We start from the raw sequence: 17,089 nt of genomic DNA, 5'->3' as shown, positions 1-17,089 counted from the left end.
AATCACTTAGTCTCTCAGTGTTCAAATATATTCAATTTGCAGAATAAACAGAATACCTATCTCAGAGGATTTATCCTTGTTTATAAAATGTTTTGAGAATCTGGGATGAAGGAAGCACTAATAAGCATTACTGTAATTACTACCAAAATTCTCTACCTGCTTCCTGTTATTTTTCCTTATCTTCCCTGCTTTAACGTCTAAATTTTGCCCAGTTGGTTGCCATATCCTTTTTCATCCAATATTGTGAGAGAAATCTATGGGTTTTTTCATAGCTGCTCACAAAAATTTCCACTTTTAACTTCAGAATGTGCACCTCTGGAAAATACTATTTGAATGTTAATTTCTAAATTACTATTCATATTTAATTTTTCCAATGCTTGCATCTGCGTTAGCTCTATCTTAATTTTACTTCAGTGGCCAGTTCTACATAGTGCCAATAGTGTCCTCTGCTGTACCTAGCAAAAATAGCAAGGTACTACAAATTCTTTTTCATTCATGATTACCAAAATGCAGTGAATTTATAGAAAATGAGACTTCTCAAAGATTTGTGCAGCTCTTTGCTTAAATTCTTCTGCCAGAAATCATCCAAAATCATCCATGCCACAGACCATTTTGTGGATAGAACTCACATGAAAACATGTAACACCCCCAAGGTTTTATGTTTTTTAAATGAATCAGATTTCACTAAGAACCAGTATGAGGAAAATTCCCTGAAAAGAATGCTCATGATTATCATCTGGGCCATCTTCTCTGAATGTCAGACATAAAATAGGGAAAAAAATTAGTTTTTAAAGACATTTTACAGATTTTTTCACAACTAACTTGTTGCTGTTTAGTAAGAAGCAACTGCATGTGTAAATGGTTACAAGAACACTCTGTTTTAAGGGCAAATATTTAAAACATTATCAGGATGCCCCAAAGTAAAGTATAAGCATATTTTTCTAACTGATACATATATAATTTTATAGAAATATTAAAACAGTATCTGTGAAAGACATTGTCTGAAGTTATAATGATTAACCACCCAGAAGTAGGATTCAGGACAAATCTTTTACAGCTGAAGTTCATAGTTCTCTGAAAATGTCAGTTACTCAGTAATGTTTAAATAAGATGTGATGTGAGACATTTTTAGAAGAGAATGAGTAAGACTAAGAAAGCTACACATGCTCAGCAGTATAGACTTTCTTCCACACAGGCATGTACTAAATAGATTTGGATTCTTCAAAATGAAAAAGAAAATACTGAAGACAGTACAACATGAAGTCTCTAAAACAGTGAACACCACAAAAAACACGTGAGCAGGGAACAATTTTTATTCACTATTCCCACAACAGCAGAACTAGGGGGCATCCATCAAAGCTTTAAGGGAACAGGTTTGAAACAAGTAGGAGGATACACTTCAGCACATAATCCATCACTAAATTGTGGAACTCTGCCACAGGATAATGACAAAGCCTGGAATTTAAAAAAGAGAGAGAGAAAGAAGAGGTTGATCGGGGCAAAAGACTGAAGGAAAGACATAAGCGAGCTCCCCCGCTCCTGGTCTGGCTACTGAGACACGCTGGACCCAACCCCCGGCACACCCGACGCCCAAGGGTCGGTCGGTCCGGGCACGCGCGAGGGCGGTGCGCGCACAAAAAGCGGGAACCTATCAAAGCCCCTCCCCCCGCCGCCCCACTGCCGGAAGTGAGGAGCGGAGGAAGAGGGGCGGAGTCCGACAGGCCTCCGGCAGGGTCGGCGGCCGTCGCCATTTTGTTCGCGGCGGGCTGCCGGGGCGCGCGGAAGTGGCGGCCGGCGAGGCGGGAAGGGAAGGGCCGGGGAGCGCCGGGCTCCTCCCCTGCTGGGGCGGAGCGGCGGGGCCTGAGCGCGGCCGGACCGCGGGGGCGGCGGCGGCCCGGCATGTCGGCCTTCTCGGAGGCGGCGCTGGAGCGGAAGCTGTCGGAGCTCAGCAACTCGCAGCAGAGCGTGCAGACGCTGAGCCTCTGGCTCATCCACCACCGCAAGCACTCGGCGCTCATCGTCAGCGTGTGGGAGCGGGAGCTGCGCAAAGGTGAGGCTGCCGCCGCGGGGCCCTTTCCCGCCTGCGGGTGCGGGTGGGGCCTTCCCCGGGGACGGCGGGGGTAGAGGAGGTAGCGTCTGGCCGGGCTGCGGGTGAGGGGGGCGGGGGGCCGCCGTCGCGGGTGTGCCTGCCCGGGGAGGTGTGCGTGGTTTGCCGAGACGGGGAAGGGGGGCGGGCCCACTGCGGTGCCTGGGCGGAGCGGAGCTACCCATGCAAGTAACAAGCCCCGATTTCTTGATGACTGGAGGGTTGGGAGATGTTTCTCCTTCCTCTTCTTTCTACCCTCCCCTGGCTCCCCTCTTTCTTCTTCCCTCCTCCCTCCCAGAGATGCTTCTGAGGATGCTGCTTTTCGTGTTGACTTGTCTCTCTTGTCAGCGGCAGGAAGGAGAGAGGGCAAAAGGGAAAGAAGGCGGCGAGCGCGGGGTATAGGGCTTCTTGTTATAATAATGTTAGTTAACGTACTTGTAACTTAACCATTTTCATGCATTATCTCTCGTTATCTGCAACGATGTTTGCTCTAAAACGGTCTGTGTTGGCTGACATGGTGGCTTTGCCCACTTATACCAGCAGTTATTTTCGTGGAGCAGCTGAAGATGGGAATACCTCAGGGGATGAGTGATTAATATGTCCAAAGTGTTCTCTTCCTGTTTTTGCAAGTGGGCTAATACTGATGTTAGCACAATACAGATGAGTTTGTTTCTTTAGGTGTATTCAGTATTTGATGTTGTTGAATGTATGGACTTAGATTTCTGTGTGGCTTTCCTTTTAACAGGAAAGAACTTGCAACTGTAAAAAGTGGTTTAGGGAGTGAAAGGCAGAGATAGCATGTGAAACTTTACTTGACCTTCCTGGAAAGTAACTAGATTTTGAGTTGACTCATCTTGAAGGAAAAAAAAAAACAAACAAACCCAAACAAAAACAAACAAACAAAACCTCCCACTTCCTAGAGCTCTAGCATGGTCTAGAAAATGTTACTGCCTTCCAATAGCTACCTTTCTACCCCCAATAATACTTTAATGGCAGAAGCAGAGGGCTAGGTTTTCAAGTAGAGAGGAAAAATGAAGCTAAGTCATTAAAGAATCCATGAAAGAGAAACCACTCCCTTAGTTTCAAGCAAATAAGAGGAAAATTTGACCTGAAAAAATGGTGTGTATATTGGTGTGCTAAGAGAGTGCAGGGCTGCATCATAATTACTTCTTGGTTAGAGGGCATAGCTTCATAGAAAAAAGTTTGAACCATCGTAGAACAAAAATCTTGAATATGAAACAGTACAAAACTTTACAGTATACTATGGAAGCAGGTTCTCAAACTCTGTAGATATTCATGAGTACTGTATTTTTATTTAAAATATATTTGTATGAAATGCTATCTTTTGAATTTTCAAGTCTGAGGGTTTTTTCCCTTTAAAAAAGGAATGACACATCACAGAATATTTTAATATGTAAATTGAATTATTTGAATCTGTTATCTAAAGAAATGTAGATTTGATGGTTTATTTCATAAGACTAAATAAAAATATTTCACTATATGTTTGTTGCAAGATTTTTTTTTCTTGTTCTGACAGCAAATGAATGGGTCTTCCATCTGCATATGAAACACTTCATGTTCCTGGGTCTCTAAATAAACAACTTCAGATTTTCAGTGTTCTCAATGATTGGTGTTCAGCCAGTGATTTGGTTGTCCTGATTAACATACACAATACCAGTTCATAATAAAAACATCAGTGTTCAGTTCTTAGAATTTCAGTATTAGCATAATTTTCCTGTTGTGCTATTTGAGTAATTGAAGAAATGAAATATTGGAAACATGGGCTGAATGTTTGGAGGGGGCATTGGGAGGCAAGGATAAAGCCTTTCTCAAGAACTGATGGGTAGGCTTTGCTTTCTCTCAGCTTTCACTGAGGCAGTGCTGTCCTGGAACTGGAAATTGAACCTTGCCTTTCTAAATTTTATATCCCTTGATTGTATCACCTTTTTATTGTTGCTCCCTTTCTCCAAACCTCCTTTCTGCCCTTCCCCTTTCAGACTTGTGGAAGATTTGGCTAAAATATTGCATAGCTGACTGAGTTGAACACAATATAGTGTGAGACTAAATTTTTCTGGATGCTTTTAGTTTTGGTAAAAGACCCTTTTTGTGTTTAGATCAAGTTGCATGGACTCTTCTTGAGGTGACTTTAGATAGCTATGAAACAGGGTTAAGATCACTTCTTTTGCTCCTAAAGGTTTGTTTCTGTTTCTTTCCTTTCTGGAATAGTTAATGTCTCTATATCATGGAGCAGAGGTGAAGAGGCAGCACTTCAAATGTGCATATAGCTTGTTGGGCAACCTAAAATCTTAGTCTACTCTTGTTTACTTGGATTATTGGCAGTGTTCAGGTCTCAGAGCATCTTTACAAATCATCAGATCTTTATACCTTAATCTACGGTTGTTCCATAGCTGGGCTTTCATTGTTTCACTTGGTGCATTCTTGTACTTAAACACAAACTCAGAATAGGTAAAACTTTCATGTCTTTGCCATAACTGAGAGGAGTTATGTAACATTGGATTTGTCTTGCTGAATTCTTGTGTTGCTGATAGTTTATTGAAAGAGTTGATGCAACTGTAATTACTGAAGGCATATACATGTATGTTTTCCTAATACTGCTTTAACTGTTGTTTGAAGTTCTTCTTTAAAATACTGGCTTTTAGCATTCATAGGGTCATTCTTAGAAATTGTCAAAAGTTGGAGGAAAGCTACTATAATGTATTCTAGAATTGACACTTTAGCAAAAGTACTGATTACTCTGGATTGTCAAGAGACTCTTAGTAACCCTCGCAACAATATGTTAAAAAAGGATGTCTTTATCAAATTACTGACTGTAAAAGAAATTATGATAAGGAGTTGCATGCTGTATGTTTCAAGAGACTGAGTCTAGAGGCATAACTGACCTTGAATATTTGCTAATTAAAAATGTATGGATTAACTATGCCACTTGAGTGGAGCTGTGACAGAGCAGCTAATAGCCTGAGCTATTAAATAATCCTGGTTCTGCACCAGTGCAAAGCCAGTCAGGTGTCACTCCATGTTTTAGTGTATGCTTTTTTTCCTGTTATGCAGGGTATCAAGTATCTATGACCATGATTAATGGGGAATTGATTCTGTAGTTCAGTGATCTTTTGTTCAGTGATCTTTCAGAATGCCTTTAACTTTAAATGACAACTGTAACAAAACAAAAAATAAAGGTTTCTCCTGTTTTGAAGTATAAACAGAGGCCTATGCTGTGAGCAAAACAGCTTCTTCTCCCCTCTGCTGTTGGTTAAATATTTCTGTGGCTTCTTTTGCTGACATTACCTTGTGTAGTGCTGCAGCTGAAAATCTGACAAAAGCAATAATTAGCTTTTAACTCCATGAGTTTCCTGATGCAAAGGTGGTGCTGGCATAAAGACTGTGAGCACAGTATCACCCCTTTAGGCAGTAGCCTGTGTTAACAGTGGCTTACGTTGATCATGGGACTGCATGCTTCTGAATTTCACAGTTGATTTATAGAATAAATAGTTGGTGGGGAGACAACTCTTTCAGTACTTCATTTATAGTAAACACACTACTGATACTAGAAAATGTCATACAGTTGGATTTTTATTCTAGAAAAGTGTGGGTTTTTTCTTTGCTATTTAGGATATGGCAACTTTAACTTCGAAGTACCTTGTGAGACTTAAATTTTGTGATAATATTCTACTTATTTTACAGACGCCTTTTAAGTGGAGGCTAGGGAGAATCTGTAAAGGCTTGAAAAGTGTACACTGGGGAAAATGATCCTGCTTCAGCTAGATTTCAGATGTATGAAATGCAACACTCAAAATTACTTACTTGCCAAGTAAGCTTAGTAATTAAGTAGTAGTAGTAGTTAATCAAGTATAATGGGAATACATCAGTCATTCCCAAGATGCAACTGGTAGGCCCCTTTTTAAAACCATTTAATGCTGCATGTGCATAAAGGGATTGTCTTACAAGGGTTATTCTAACAAAATATTGCATTACACATGCAATTTTGTTGTGTAAGCCTGCAGTCGCTGAGTGGCCGTGGGAAAAAAGCCCTTAGGGAACCCTCTTTCAGAGTCTCTCTTCTGAGATGGAGGCTGACTATTTTTTTGGTACTTGCAAATCAGGTATATTCTGTTGCATCTGTTTCCTGCTCCCTGGTTTCAGAATTCTTTGCAACCCTAGTCTTTAGGTGAAAACTTCAGTTCTGTAATTCAAAGCATCAGCCTTCAAGGGTGAGTGCTTGTTCAGTATGCTTCATGTGATCCTAACTGTACTGCATTAAATATTGTTCTTTACAAAATAGTTTGGTAGGATGCCTTCTGTTCTTTGAATAAATTTTAAATTGCAGAAGCTTCATCAAGTGTTTAACTTCCAAGGACAGTAGTAGAGGGCTTTTTGTTTCAAGCTCCAGTTAGTTGCATATAATACCTTCCTTTCCTGTCAGCCTTTTTGTTAGCTTTTTCAGGTCTGGTTATGTCACTGGTTATTGATATTTATATCCTACTGACTTCTTAACAATTCTATCATGTGGTATCTTTGAGCTTAATTTCAGATTCATGTGTCTGATCTGTTCCTCAGCACCTCATAGATTAGTTAGTCTCCAAAACTGATGCTGAAACCCCCTTAATGACCTGATCTCTTTATTTTGGCTTTGTCAACCCCAGTGTCATGGATTCTTTCCTGTGAAGTTTGCCCAGGTTAGCAGAGCCATTGTATATCTACTTTTAAGACAGCAAGAATTGTATGAGTACATCTGCATTGGTACAGAAGGACATATTTTTAGCACTTGGCTCTGCCATTTTATCTGCTTTTCCAGTTTGCTATGTCTGATTTTCAGTGCTGAAGTGATTCAGTGGTGTAAGAAATAAGTATTTTTGCCTATGTGTATTTTTTTTTCTTTTTGTCCTCAACTTCTGCTGCTTGGACATACTCTAGTATTTAGGTCCTCACTCATTTTGGCTGTTGACATTGATGCAATATATTTTTCTGAAATGAAAGATTGGGGATGTTGTGACAGTTGTTCAGTGCTGCCAAAAAATGGAAGTTAGAGAATCTTAATCGGCAAATTGAGTAGGCCTGACAAGATTGAGACCGCATTTGAAAGTTGTGCTACATCTGAAATACTGATATTCAATTGGCAGCCTTCGAGCACTGTGTGTTTTTTTTTTTTTTTTTTTCTGCCATGAAAAGAAATCTTTTAGTGATCATAAGGTTACTTTACTTAGTGGTGGCATAGTGCCATTGGTTAATGTGCTAGACTTGAGTGAATAAATGGGTTTTGTTCATCTTGTACTTAAAAGAAACAAAACTATGGCTTACTGATTTCACTGGCTAGCAGATTTTCTTGAGAAGGTCAATAAGATACTTAAGATGGAGGTGCCTGCGGTACCTTCCTGCTTATCTGTGTGAAGCTTCTTCCGTTTGGAAAAAGGTTCAGAAATCAAAAACAAGTGGACAAAACTTCAGGTAAATGTTAGTTGTTGAACTGGATTTTAAAAAAAATATATTCACTATATATTCTTTACAAAATGATGTGTCATTGTGGGCAACAGATTGGCATTTATAAGAGGCTTTCACTTGAAATAGTTGCCTTTGGATATGTAATCCAACCTTTCTTGTGCAGTGCTTTGCTGATAGTGTTGAAAGAGTGCAGGGTGTATGAATCAATATGCTTTTATGGTTGTGCTGTTAGTGTCCTGGTGCCAGTACCTGTCTGACTCTTGTCATTCTGGTTTTGAATACATAAGATAAGAAAAATCACTGAACTTAAACCTGTTGTTGTTGATTGGTAACCATCTTGCATTGTGCCAGGCGAGGAAAGGAATTGGTTTAGTTTGTGTGTTTAGCTGCTTCCGGATGCCCTAAGTGCTGTGGGAAGCTTGTGCAGAATAATTGTATTGGAAAGGTTTCCTTGGTTTATGTTCAACTCTTTTGTGCTCTGCTGATTTCCCCTCTTTCAAAAACAAACACAGCAGTTCTCAAACCTTGGTGAATTTCACTAGGAAAGTTAGGTGACTGGGGCAGTACTGAGTGCTTGGCCTAACCTTTCATAACAGAAAGGTAATGAATTTTCAGTTTTTTAAATGCTTGTTGCACAATGTGCCTTTTATGGGTTATCTTCTTTGAATCACCTATTCTGGTGCTAGCTTCTCAAGTTCTTCTTTAAGATATGCTTTTAAGTCATGTCTCCAGAAATGCTGCACTTAAATTGTATAAAAACTCAGTTTGGTCCTCAGTGTGAGGGGACAATGATCTTGCAGTCAAGTTTCAGTGCTGCTTGACTTAGAAAAAAAACAAGTTGGGTCTTGTGTAATGGAAAGTTTGAAAGCTCGCCAGGTGTATATGAAGATGGCATGAAACTTCTCATGCAAAGTTATGAGCATGTTATGACATAGGAAACGTTGCAGGGGTTTGGGGGAGAAGTGCTGTTACCTTTATACTGTTGCATGTATGTAGACTAACGTACTCTGAAATGATTAGGCCAAAACTCTGAGTCCAGATTAGAGCACTTTAGTAAAAAGTAAACTAGAAAATACGGAGAGGGTTTGCTCTGAAACCTAGTAAGCAGTTGTCTGCTGGCATTTTGCTGCTTAGTGCTGTTCACTGATGAGGGTTTTTAACCTACTGATACCCATTTTCTCTAAACCTCTTATTAAATTATATTTTCCTTCAAGGTCATTTGGCATAGCAGAGCTGGCCTGTAGATGGTTAAAACCTGAGTTATGTTTTCAGTTGGGTCAACAAGTCTATTCACTTGCAGTGGGATGCAAATGAAATCCCTTTTGCTTGCTTTTTTTTTTTTTTTTTTTGGTAGTTTTCTCCTGTATGTCTAGGATAACAAATCTCTCCTTTCCCTAGGAAAGAGGTGTTGAACAGCATGAAATACATGGACATGTTTCTAGCAATCCTAGTGGGAGCTCAGTTTCTAATGCCAGGCAGTAAAGCTTTGTAAATGGCTAAACCTGGAAGAGACAAATATGGGTGATTACACTGACTTTGCCAGAGTTAACATCAGTGAAAATGACATGCTTACTGCCTTACCTGGTGAAGTGCTTCCCAGACTTGCTTGCACTAAAGTGGTGGTTCTTGGGAGTTACAGTTCTCCTGTACAGGACTCCTACATACAATGGCAGGGTATCTCTGTTGGACTGGAAGAAAATCAGGAATGCTCTGGCCAGATTAACAAATACACATTCCTGAAAGGTGTAGATTGCCAAAAGCTAAGAGTTGATGAATGTGCTAAGTTTCTGCAGTAGATACCTGATTACACTAGTTGCAGGTGAAATACCATGAATACCTGCAGAGTAGTCCTTGTCATTTAAATGTGTCAGATTGTGGGGTTTTTTGAACACATTTGTTTTCAGTTGGCAGATGCCAAAAATGGTCTCCTTGTGGATGCTATTAAGCAGTTAGTCTCATCATGGATGCTATTAAGATGAATCCGCTTAAAATGGCTCCTGTCACAGCCAGCACGTTTGACCTCTTAAAATATTTCAGAATTCAGTGCTTCTGGGAGCTTTGACTGTGGAGCTGGGTAAATGGGAAATTTAACTGAAACAAGCAGAAGAATGTTGTGAGCGCTGTGCAGAACTTCTGAAAGCATGAGTCTGTTCAACATGGATACATTCTGAGGTTTGTGTGCACAGCTGTAGTGCTAGTGTAGCAATGATACTGTGGGCTAGCTCCTAACACTGTACACTGGTGGTGTGTGCCTTTCAGATCCTTCCTTAACCGAAGATCATACTTGTTTTCTTTCATTTTCTTTTGACAATAACAGCTTTTCTTTACTAGCCTTGCCAAGCACTGAGGACACTTTTCTGTTGCTGTTTAAATAGTCTTATTGATTGATCCATCTCAGTGTTCTGAGGTATATCAAAGCCCAGAGCTGAAAAGTTAGTGTCACTACTGCTGAAGAGATATGCTTTGAACAAATTTCAGAACAGATCCAGTCTGGGATTTAATTTTGTATGTCAAACTTCAGTAGTTAATTTGCAGACATAATAGCAACAAATTGGGGTTTTTCAACTCAGTTGTCAACCTCAGTTGCTAAAGTTTCTTTATCACTGAAGTCTTGCATGCAAGGCAGAGCTACAGTAACTAGTATGTAACTCCTGAAGATATGTGATGTGAAAGAACACTTTCTGAGAGTAGGCATAATTTTTAACTTTGGAATTTTGTGCAAAACATTCTTACAGCAGCAGAAATGAAATTTTGGTTCACAACTTTCTCTGTGGACATAAAGATAGAATATTAAATTTCGGACCAAAGCCTTTGGTAGTTTAACAGTGTGTTGAGGTTTTTTCCCCTCTTTCCATTAAATGTAGCTTTATTTTCATTGAGTAGTAGAAGGAAGCTAAAAAGATAATATTAAACAAGCTTGAAAGTGACTTTCTGGATTTTAGCATCCCTTCTCCAAACATGATATCGATCTCTCTACTATAGTGAGAGACAGAGTAGGCTTTGAGAATCAACATCATCTGACTCCATGACAGTGTATACATCTGCTGTCGTTCTGGTTTCGGGTGATTTGGTTACCTGCAAGAAAGTTAAGACCTGTCATCATTGAGGACTAAAACATGGCTTTTTTTCCTGTGAAATGGACAAATGAGAACCTAAGATGCATGCAACCCAGAGGGTGTAGTATGGAGAACTGTGTGCCTAGTTAGGTTTGGAGCCCTAACTCTGGGTTTATTTAAGAAATTTGGGGGAGAAAGGGGGGTGGGGGTGGCTTTAGTAATAGCCCCTTAATTTTGGTACAGGCATGAAACAACCTGTGTTTTCTAAGATCGCCTCTTTGAATTGCAGGGATCTTAAATTCAAGGCTTTCTGTGTACTAGAACTCTGAATTACCTGGAACATATGGATGTTGCCATGTTTTCAGTCACTCTAACATAGAAGTTGTCTAGCATAGATAAAATCTACGTTTTATTTTTAGCTTATACAAATTCTAATTTCAGGATGTTGAAGCATAACTAAACCAGATGATCAGGTCAGATTTTGACCTGAATAAATCAACTTCCTGGGTTTGTTCATGTAGTGGCTTGACTGATTGGAGGAAAACTTTATTAGATATACTTTGTCCAGCAGTTCCAATCTAGTTCTTTTTTGCCGCTTATTAGTTTATCTTTATTCTAAGATTCATATATTTTTGCTATTAATAGAGCATCTTTTCACTTAATCCAAACCTTTGAACTTCCTGGGTGTGTCTGTCCAAGAGAATGGGCATTTAATATCTCAAGCAGAAATTTTTCAGAGGGGTCTTTCTGTAGCGCAAAATTTATACTCAGAAACCTTTCCTTGGACTGAAAGTATCTTAACATTGAAGTTTTGTTTTTGTGAGGATGGTTCTGCTGCACATTTGAGAGGTTGGAGAGGAAATTAAATCATGTTAGGAACTGAATTGAAGTTTAAAAGAGAGTGCTAGATTGGCTTTACCACAGTGCTGCTTTCCTTGAAAGGACAGAAAATACTAAATCTTTTGTCTCAAGAGAAACTTTTTTGTGAAGTGAGATTGTACATACCAAGATAGTGTGTGTGTGTGTGTCAGGGGGAGGGTAACAGAAGTTGAGGATTCTTCTGATAATACAAAATTATATTTGATACAGTAAGAGCTGCAGCTCTGAGAAACCTGTTGACTAATGAAGATTAGATGAAGTGTGGCAAAATGAAAATAGATGAGTAGGGAGAATTAAGGAACAAGGAATATGTTTTTTGAAAGTAATGTAAAGTTGGAAGCTTGTGTTCTATTGTAAGTTAATGGGATTGGGGTAAAATGCTTAAGATGCTTGGAAAAGAGATGTACCATAGCAGTCAAAGCGATTTTTGAAAACATTGCCTTGAGGTTACAGCTTCAGGCACATAAATGTTTTGGTGATTAGGAGGCAAGGCGGGGGAGTATCATAGATGTCTACAAGTGAGTTGCAGGGGTTGAGTAGGGTTTGACTGTTCAGTCTGTTCAAGCACAAGAATGAGGGGTAGTTATATAAGGGTAGGAGAGTGACATTCGAATCAAAAGGAGGTGTTTCTTCATATGAGTGGTAGTGGACCTGTAAAACTCCTTGCCGGAGGGCTTTGGGTGTAAGAATTTTATTAAGGTTGAAAGGGAAGCGGAGGTACTTGGAAGAAATCCATGAAGGCAGCTGATAGATAAATCAAATCAGGCTCTGGAAAACACATGAAAATAGTTGGAGGCTGAAGAATACTTTGGCAGGTAGAAAATTATGTTTTCTTCGGTTCACTTTTGGTGGTGGAAGAAACTTGGGTTATATTATGAAAGTGGAAGAATCTGAGCCAAGAGTTGCAACAGAAAAGACCAAGTGTGGCTGAACTCTTTGTGAATTGAGTGTTTTATATAGACAAATACCTGTACGCCCAAATACCTGTACGCCCAAATACCTGTACGCCCAAATACCTGTACGCCCAAATACCTGTACGCCCAAATACCTAATGTTGTAAGCATTCATGAGATTAGGAAAAATGCATTTAATCTGGTCTTTGCATTTAGCATAAGAAAAAACTTGGTGTTTATTGGAGGAATAAGCTTCTAATTATTTTGGATTTTTTTATCACTTTCTTTTTATTAGCAAAGTCAAATAGGAAGCTAACGTTCCTGTACTTGGCCAATGATGTCATACAGAACAGCAAAAGGAAAGGACCAGAATTTACAAAAGATTTTGCTCCAGTAATAGTGGAGGCTTTTAAGCATGTTTCAAGGTACAGTAAACTATGCCATGTGCAGTGTCCTTCATACTGTATTTGAAGGGGGAAAAAAACTTTTTAGAGAATTCCTTGGTTCATCTCTTCTGGCCCAGCTAGTCCTTATGTGCTAATTCTGTACTTGAAGTCTTGTTAATTTATTCTGAGTTCTTTAGATCTTGAGTAGTTTGAATGCTGTTAGATGAAGGTATGTAATAAATTTGTCTGCACTGAGTCCCTTTTGCTTTAGAAAGCAGTTAGCTATGCCTTAAATCATGACTTTTTTTTTTTCAGTTTACATTCATGAGCTACAACTTGGTATTTCTTATTACTGGTGTTGCATGATATTTTTTTTCCCCTAGCAGCCATCCATCTCATTGCAGGAGTAGAATGTTAGTCTCAAAACAATTATTTTTAAATAGTGCTTTACAGCTCTAAAGTCTTGTATTAAGGGAAATCTATTTACAGTGCTTGCATAATAGGGGTACAGACAGATTGATTTACAGGTTGAACAAACAAGAAGGGAGAGAGATTGGGCATTGGGTCTTTTTTGATGTATTTGCTGGGACATCTTGGACTGATCTTTGTTTACTTTTCTGTAAAATGTGGTTTTGTTATTTTGTGAGGCTATTGAACTTTTGATTCTTTGGTATTGGTAAAGTATGCTAAGATCTTTGTGTGAAGGGTAATCACTGTTGCAGTTATGATTGTGTTGTGCTTTGACCTAGTGCTGATTTTGCTTTTTTCCTTGTAACAGTGAGTCTGATGAGAGTTGTAAGAAACACCTTGGCAGAGTACTCTCTATCTGGGAAGAAAGGTCTGTTTATGAAAATGATGTATTAGAACAACTTAGGCAAGCTTTGTGTAAGTATTTTGTGTGTGCCTGAAGATTCAGTCTCTTGTTTGAAATGTTGTTTCCTTGACTCCTCAGTTTCTTTCAATTTAGATGGAGACAGAAAGGTCAGGAAGCGTACTTATGAACAGATAAAAGTTGATGAAAATAACTGTTCACCTCGAAGTTCTCCCACTGATCCTCCACAGGTAAAAGCATTTTTATAAAATTCTGTAATGGCATATAGTTTGGTATACAATATTTCATTTGCTCTTATTTTTTAATACTCTTTGCTTTTTTTTTTCTCCCTCTCTCTAATGAGATTTCGTATGGGCTGGTTCAGTGCTCAACATCTAGAAAATTGCAGTGAAGGTGACTACACCCCTATCTCGGGTCCAAGTGATTCTAGTATTCCCTGATAGGATGTAAAATTTCCCCAGTGCTGTGCTTAGTTGTACTTCATGACCTAATTAGCTTCATAAGGAGAGACTGCTATGCTTTTCCCTATCCCAACAACCTTATTGCAAGGTGAGATGGATCCTACTGGTTACATCATTGTTTCCTGAAGGCACCTCATGCTGGGAATCTTCATTCTTCTGTGAAAAGGCAGCTTAACATTACAGTGATGTTTGGGCAGTGTAAGGGAACTGTGGGCTTTGGAACAGTGTGTAGTTTTTAAAAAAAAATTGAAATATAAAATTCTCATTATCTAATATGCCTTTGCAAGGTGTAATCCACTAAAGTGTTTTGAACAAAATCTGTTCACTTTGCCTCCTGAAACTTCATTTTGAAATACTTTGTTACAGATTGGAGCTGGTAGGCAAAACTACAGGGAAGTTAATTATTTTTAAAGTATATAGTAAAATGAAAGGTACTGTAAAATAATCAGTATCAAAAATACAAGGTTAACTAGTCCTGGGGCAAGAATTTAAATATAAATCTGTTTTAGGAAGATGACATTTAAAACTAAGAAGACTGCAATGTTGTGCTGAGAATTAATGGCTTGATTTTCTATTTTTTTCAATCTGAGAGAAGACAGAATGTTGTTGTTATGCTGATATTGTAAATAATTTTAAAAAATACCATCAAACTGTGTTCTGTAAGCTTTCTATGAAGTATTGTTTTGTATTAGGTTTTATTTATATAAACTAGCTCTCAATCTTGCATGCTTTTTTCAGACAACAGATCTTATTAGAGCATTACAGGAACTAGAAAATGCTGCCTCTGGGGATGCAGCAGTTCATCAGAGGATAGCTTCTTTGCCTGTAGAGGTCCAAGATGTGTCACTGTTAGACAGAATAACAGGTGAGGTTTGGGGATCCGATAACTGAAATGCTGGTATGAGAACTTAGACGCATATAATGAAATCTTGCTTTACCTGTTTTTCTCTGCTTGCCTTTTAGATAAGGAATCTGGAGAACAACTTTCCAAAATGGTAGATGATGCATGTATGTTGCTGGCGGATTACAATGGCAGGCTGGCAGCTGAAATAGATGATAGAAAACAGCTAACTCGAATGTTATCAGACTTTCTGCGATGTCAAAAAGAATTCCTTGCAGAGAAAGAACATAAGCTGGAAGTGCGTAACATTTTTGTTTTAGTCCATTCTTCACTAAAGCTTGATCTTGCAAATGTTTTTAGTTTGCTTAAACAAATTTTCTCTCCAAAGGTAAATATTTAATCACCACTCTTAGGTCTTTGCTTCCAGCACATTATTAACAGGGATTCTGTGGTTTTGGTATTCTCTAACTATTAAAACAGCTCAACATTAGGTAGTATTACAGGTGTAATCACTTCAGTATTTGTCTTTCTATTTTTTACATGTTCAGTCTTCATTATATAGAGAGACTTAATTTGACCAGTGTAGTTAGGAAGTCTTACTGTGAATGGCACAAACTTAATTCTCCATGCAGCAAAATTTTTTCTGCCGATTTATTCATTGATGTCTTAATTATGTGCTATTTGGCTTAATAGTATCCTTTTTTGTGAAAAGGGCTCTCATTGCTGGTGAAGACCTGGGTTTTTGAAGCCACTTTAAGAATTTAATAACTGGTTTCAGCATAACTTTTAATCTGATTCAAGCTTCTGTTAAACCCAATAAAATAAATAAAATGTAAAGTTCTAGGTGCTTCAGCCTCTAACACAGTAGGCTAGCAGTATTTTTGGCACTGAGACTTGTAGGATAGGGCAGATCATTAATGAGAGGAATGCAGGGTGAACAGGTCAATATGAACGAATGATCCATTGAGTTACTCCATTCTTTGCTATTGCTAGTCATCTGTTTTCCTTTCCTACCTCATAATACTGTCAAACCTCCAGGTGAACATCCCACCTATCCTAAATAAGTCCTTAATTTCATGTGTTGCTTGCCAAGTCCCTTGTCTCAGCTTTGAGACATGAGTACCAGCACTATCTTGCATATTGCAGGAAGAGAATTGAAGCTGCATCTTCTTGCAAGGGAAGGTGGCTGTACAGTTGTAGTGGACTGTAACTGCAGCATGTGCATGTAGTTCTTGCATCGTGCACAAATGAATTCCTTTTCAGGTTGCACAGGCCTATCATGAAAACTTTCTTCACTCCTGTTTCTTCACTCCTGTTTCTTCACCCTTTTATAACTTCATACCTTGCATTCAGGTTTTTTAGTGTCTTCGTGCAGGAAAATACTGTTCACAATGTATCTGAAGAGATCAGTCAGCTCGATTACATCATTCCTGGACTACTCTTATTTCCTGACTTGCTTCCTTTGCTCTGTGCCTTGCAGAAAAGTGATTGATGAAGGTTCTTCCTGCAAAGTTTGTGTTTATGTTCATCTGAGGGAAGGATTTCTGCCAACTTCAGTTAAGATAGATACTGCACAGTGTAGTGATGACTGCACAAGCAACTGATCCAATAACACAATGTAACTTGAAAGATGAATGAACAAGAAGCTTTAAGCTTCTAGTCACCTGCTGTGCCTTCCCTATGTGTGTGAGCCTGTGATGTGTTTGAAGGACAGAGGTTCCCACAGTACTGGTGTGGGACTGATTGTCTTAATAACCTTCCGCAAAGAAACAGAAGTGTCTCATCTGCAATTACAACCTGTTTAGATATAGTAGACCATTGGGATAGTGAATTGATCAAAACGTAGTGACTTAATCCTTCAGACAGATTTATACCTTCATGAAACTGAAGAGCTTGATGCATCAGAATTTATAAGCAGAGTGCAGCTGTGAATAGATTACACTTGTTTTTTGACTCAAACAAAACAGTTTAATTTCTCTTTATTAGTAGACCAGAGAGTTCTCTGTAAGAGAAGGGAATTGCTAATTCCCAGGCTGTCATGGTCCAGGGGCTGCTTTACTGAATTATTAACTATTCAAGAATCTTATTCTAATACAGCACACTTCCAGTTTTGGACTGGCTTTAGATGTCTCATTTACAAAGTAAGCGCTGTCATCTTCAGTAATGGTAGCAGTCTGTTTTAAACAAATGAAGTCCTAGAA

The 17,089-nt window shown here is 38.9% G+C and overlaps 1 protein-coding gene across 4 annotated transcripts in view; it reads left to right on the top strand.

The window, feature by feature from the left end:
* Window positions 1-1,360: 1,360 nt before the first annotated feature.
* Window positions 1,361-17,089, top strand: part of RPRD1A (regulation of nuclear pre-mRNA domain containing 1A) — a 46,195-nt gene continuing 30,466 nt past the window's right edge. Inside the window, exons 1-6 of one of the 4 annotated variants that reach the window (XM_013952785.2) lie at window positions 1,361-2,050; window positions 12,664-12,793; window positions 13,533-13,639; window positions 13,722-13,816; window positions 14,786-14,912; window positions 15,011-15,186. In XM_013952785.2, coding sequence (XP_013808239.1) covers window positions 1,900-2,050; window positions 12,664-12,793; window positions 13,533-13,639; window positions 13,722-13,816; window positions 14,786-14,912; window positions 15,011-15,186 — 786 coding nt within the window. In that variant the 5' untranslated portion in view covers window positions 1,361-1,899. The remainder of the gene's footprint in view (window positions 2,051-12,663; window positions 12,794-13,532; window positions 13,640-13,721; window positions 13,817-14,785; window positions 14,913-15,010; window positions 15,187-17,089) is intronic. The other 3 variants (XM_013952786.2, XR_001294072.2, XM_013952787.2) reach the window with 3 other exon arrangements.

This window comes from Apteryx mantelli, chromosome 2 (assembly GCF_036417845.1).
Source record: "Apteryx mantelli isolate bAptMan1 chromosome 2, bAptMan1.hap1, whole genome shotgun sequence".
Lineage (NCBI taxonomy): Eukaryota > Metazoa > Chordata > Aves > Apterygiformes > Apterygidae > Apteryx > Apteryx mantelli.
Note: the sequence above shows the minus strand (reverse complement) of the source record. Positions and strands in the feature narration are given on the sequence as shown.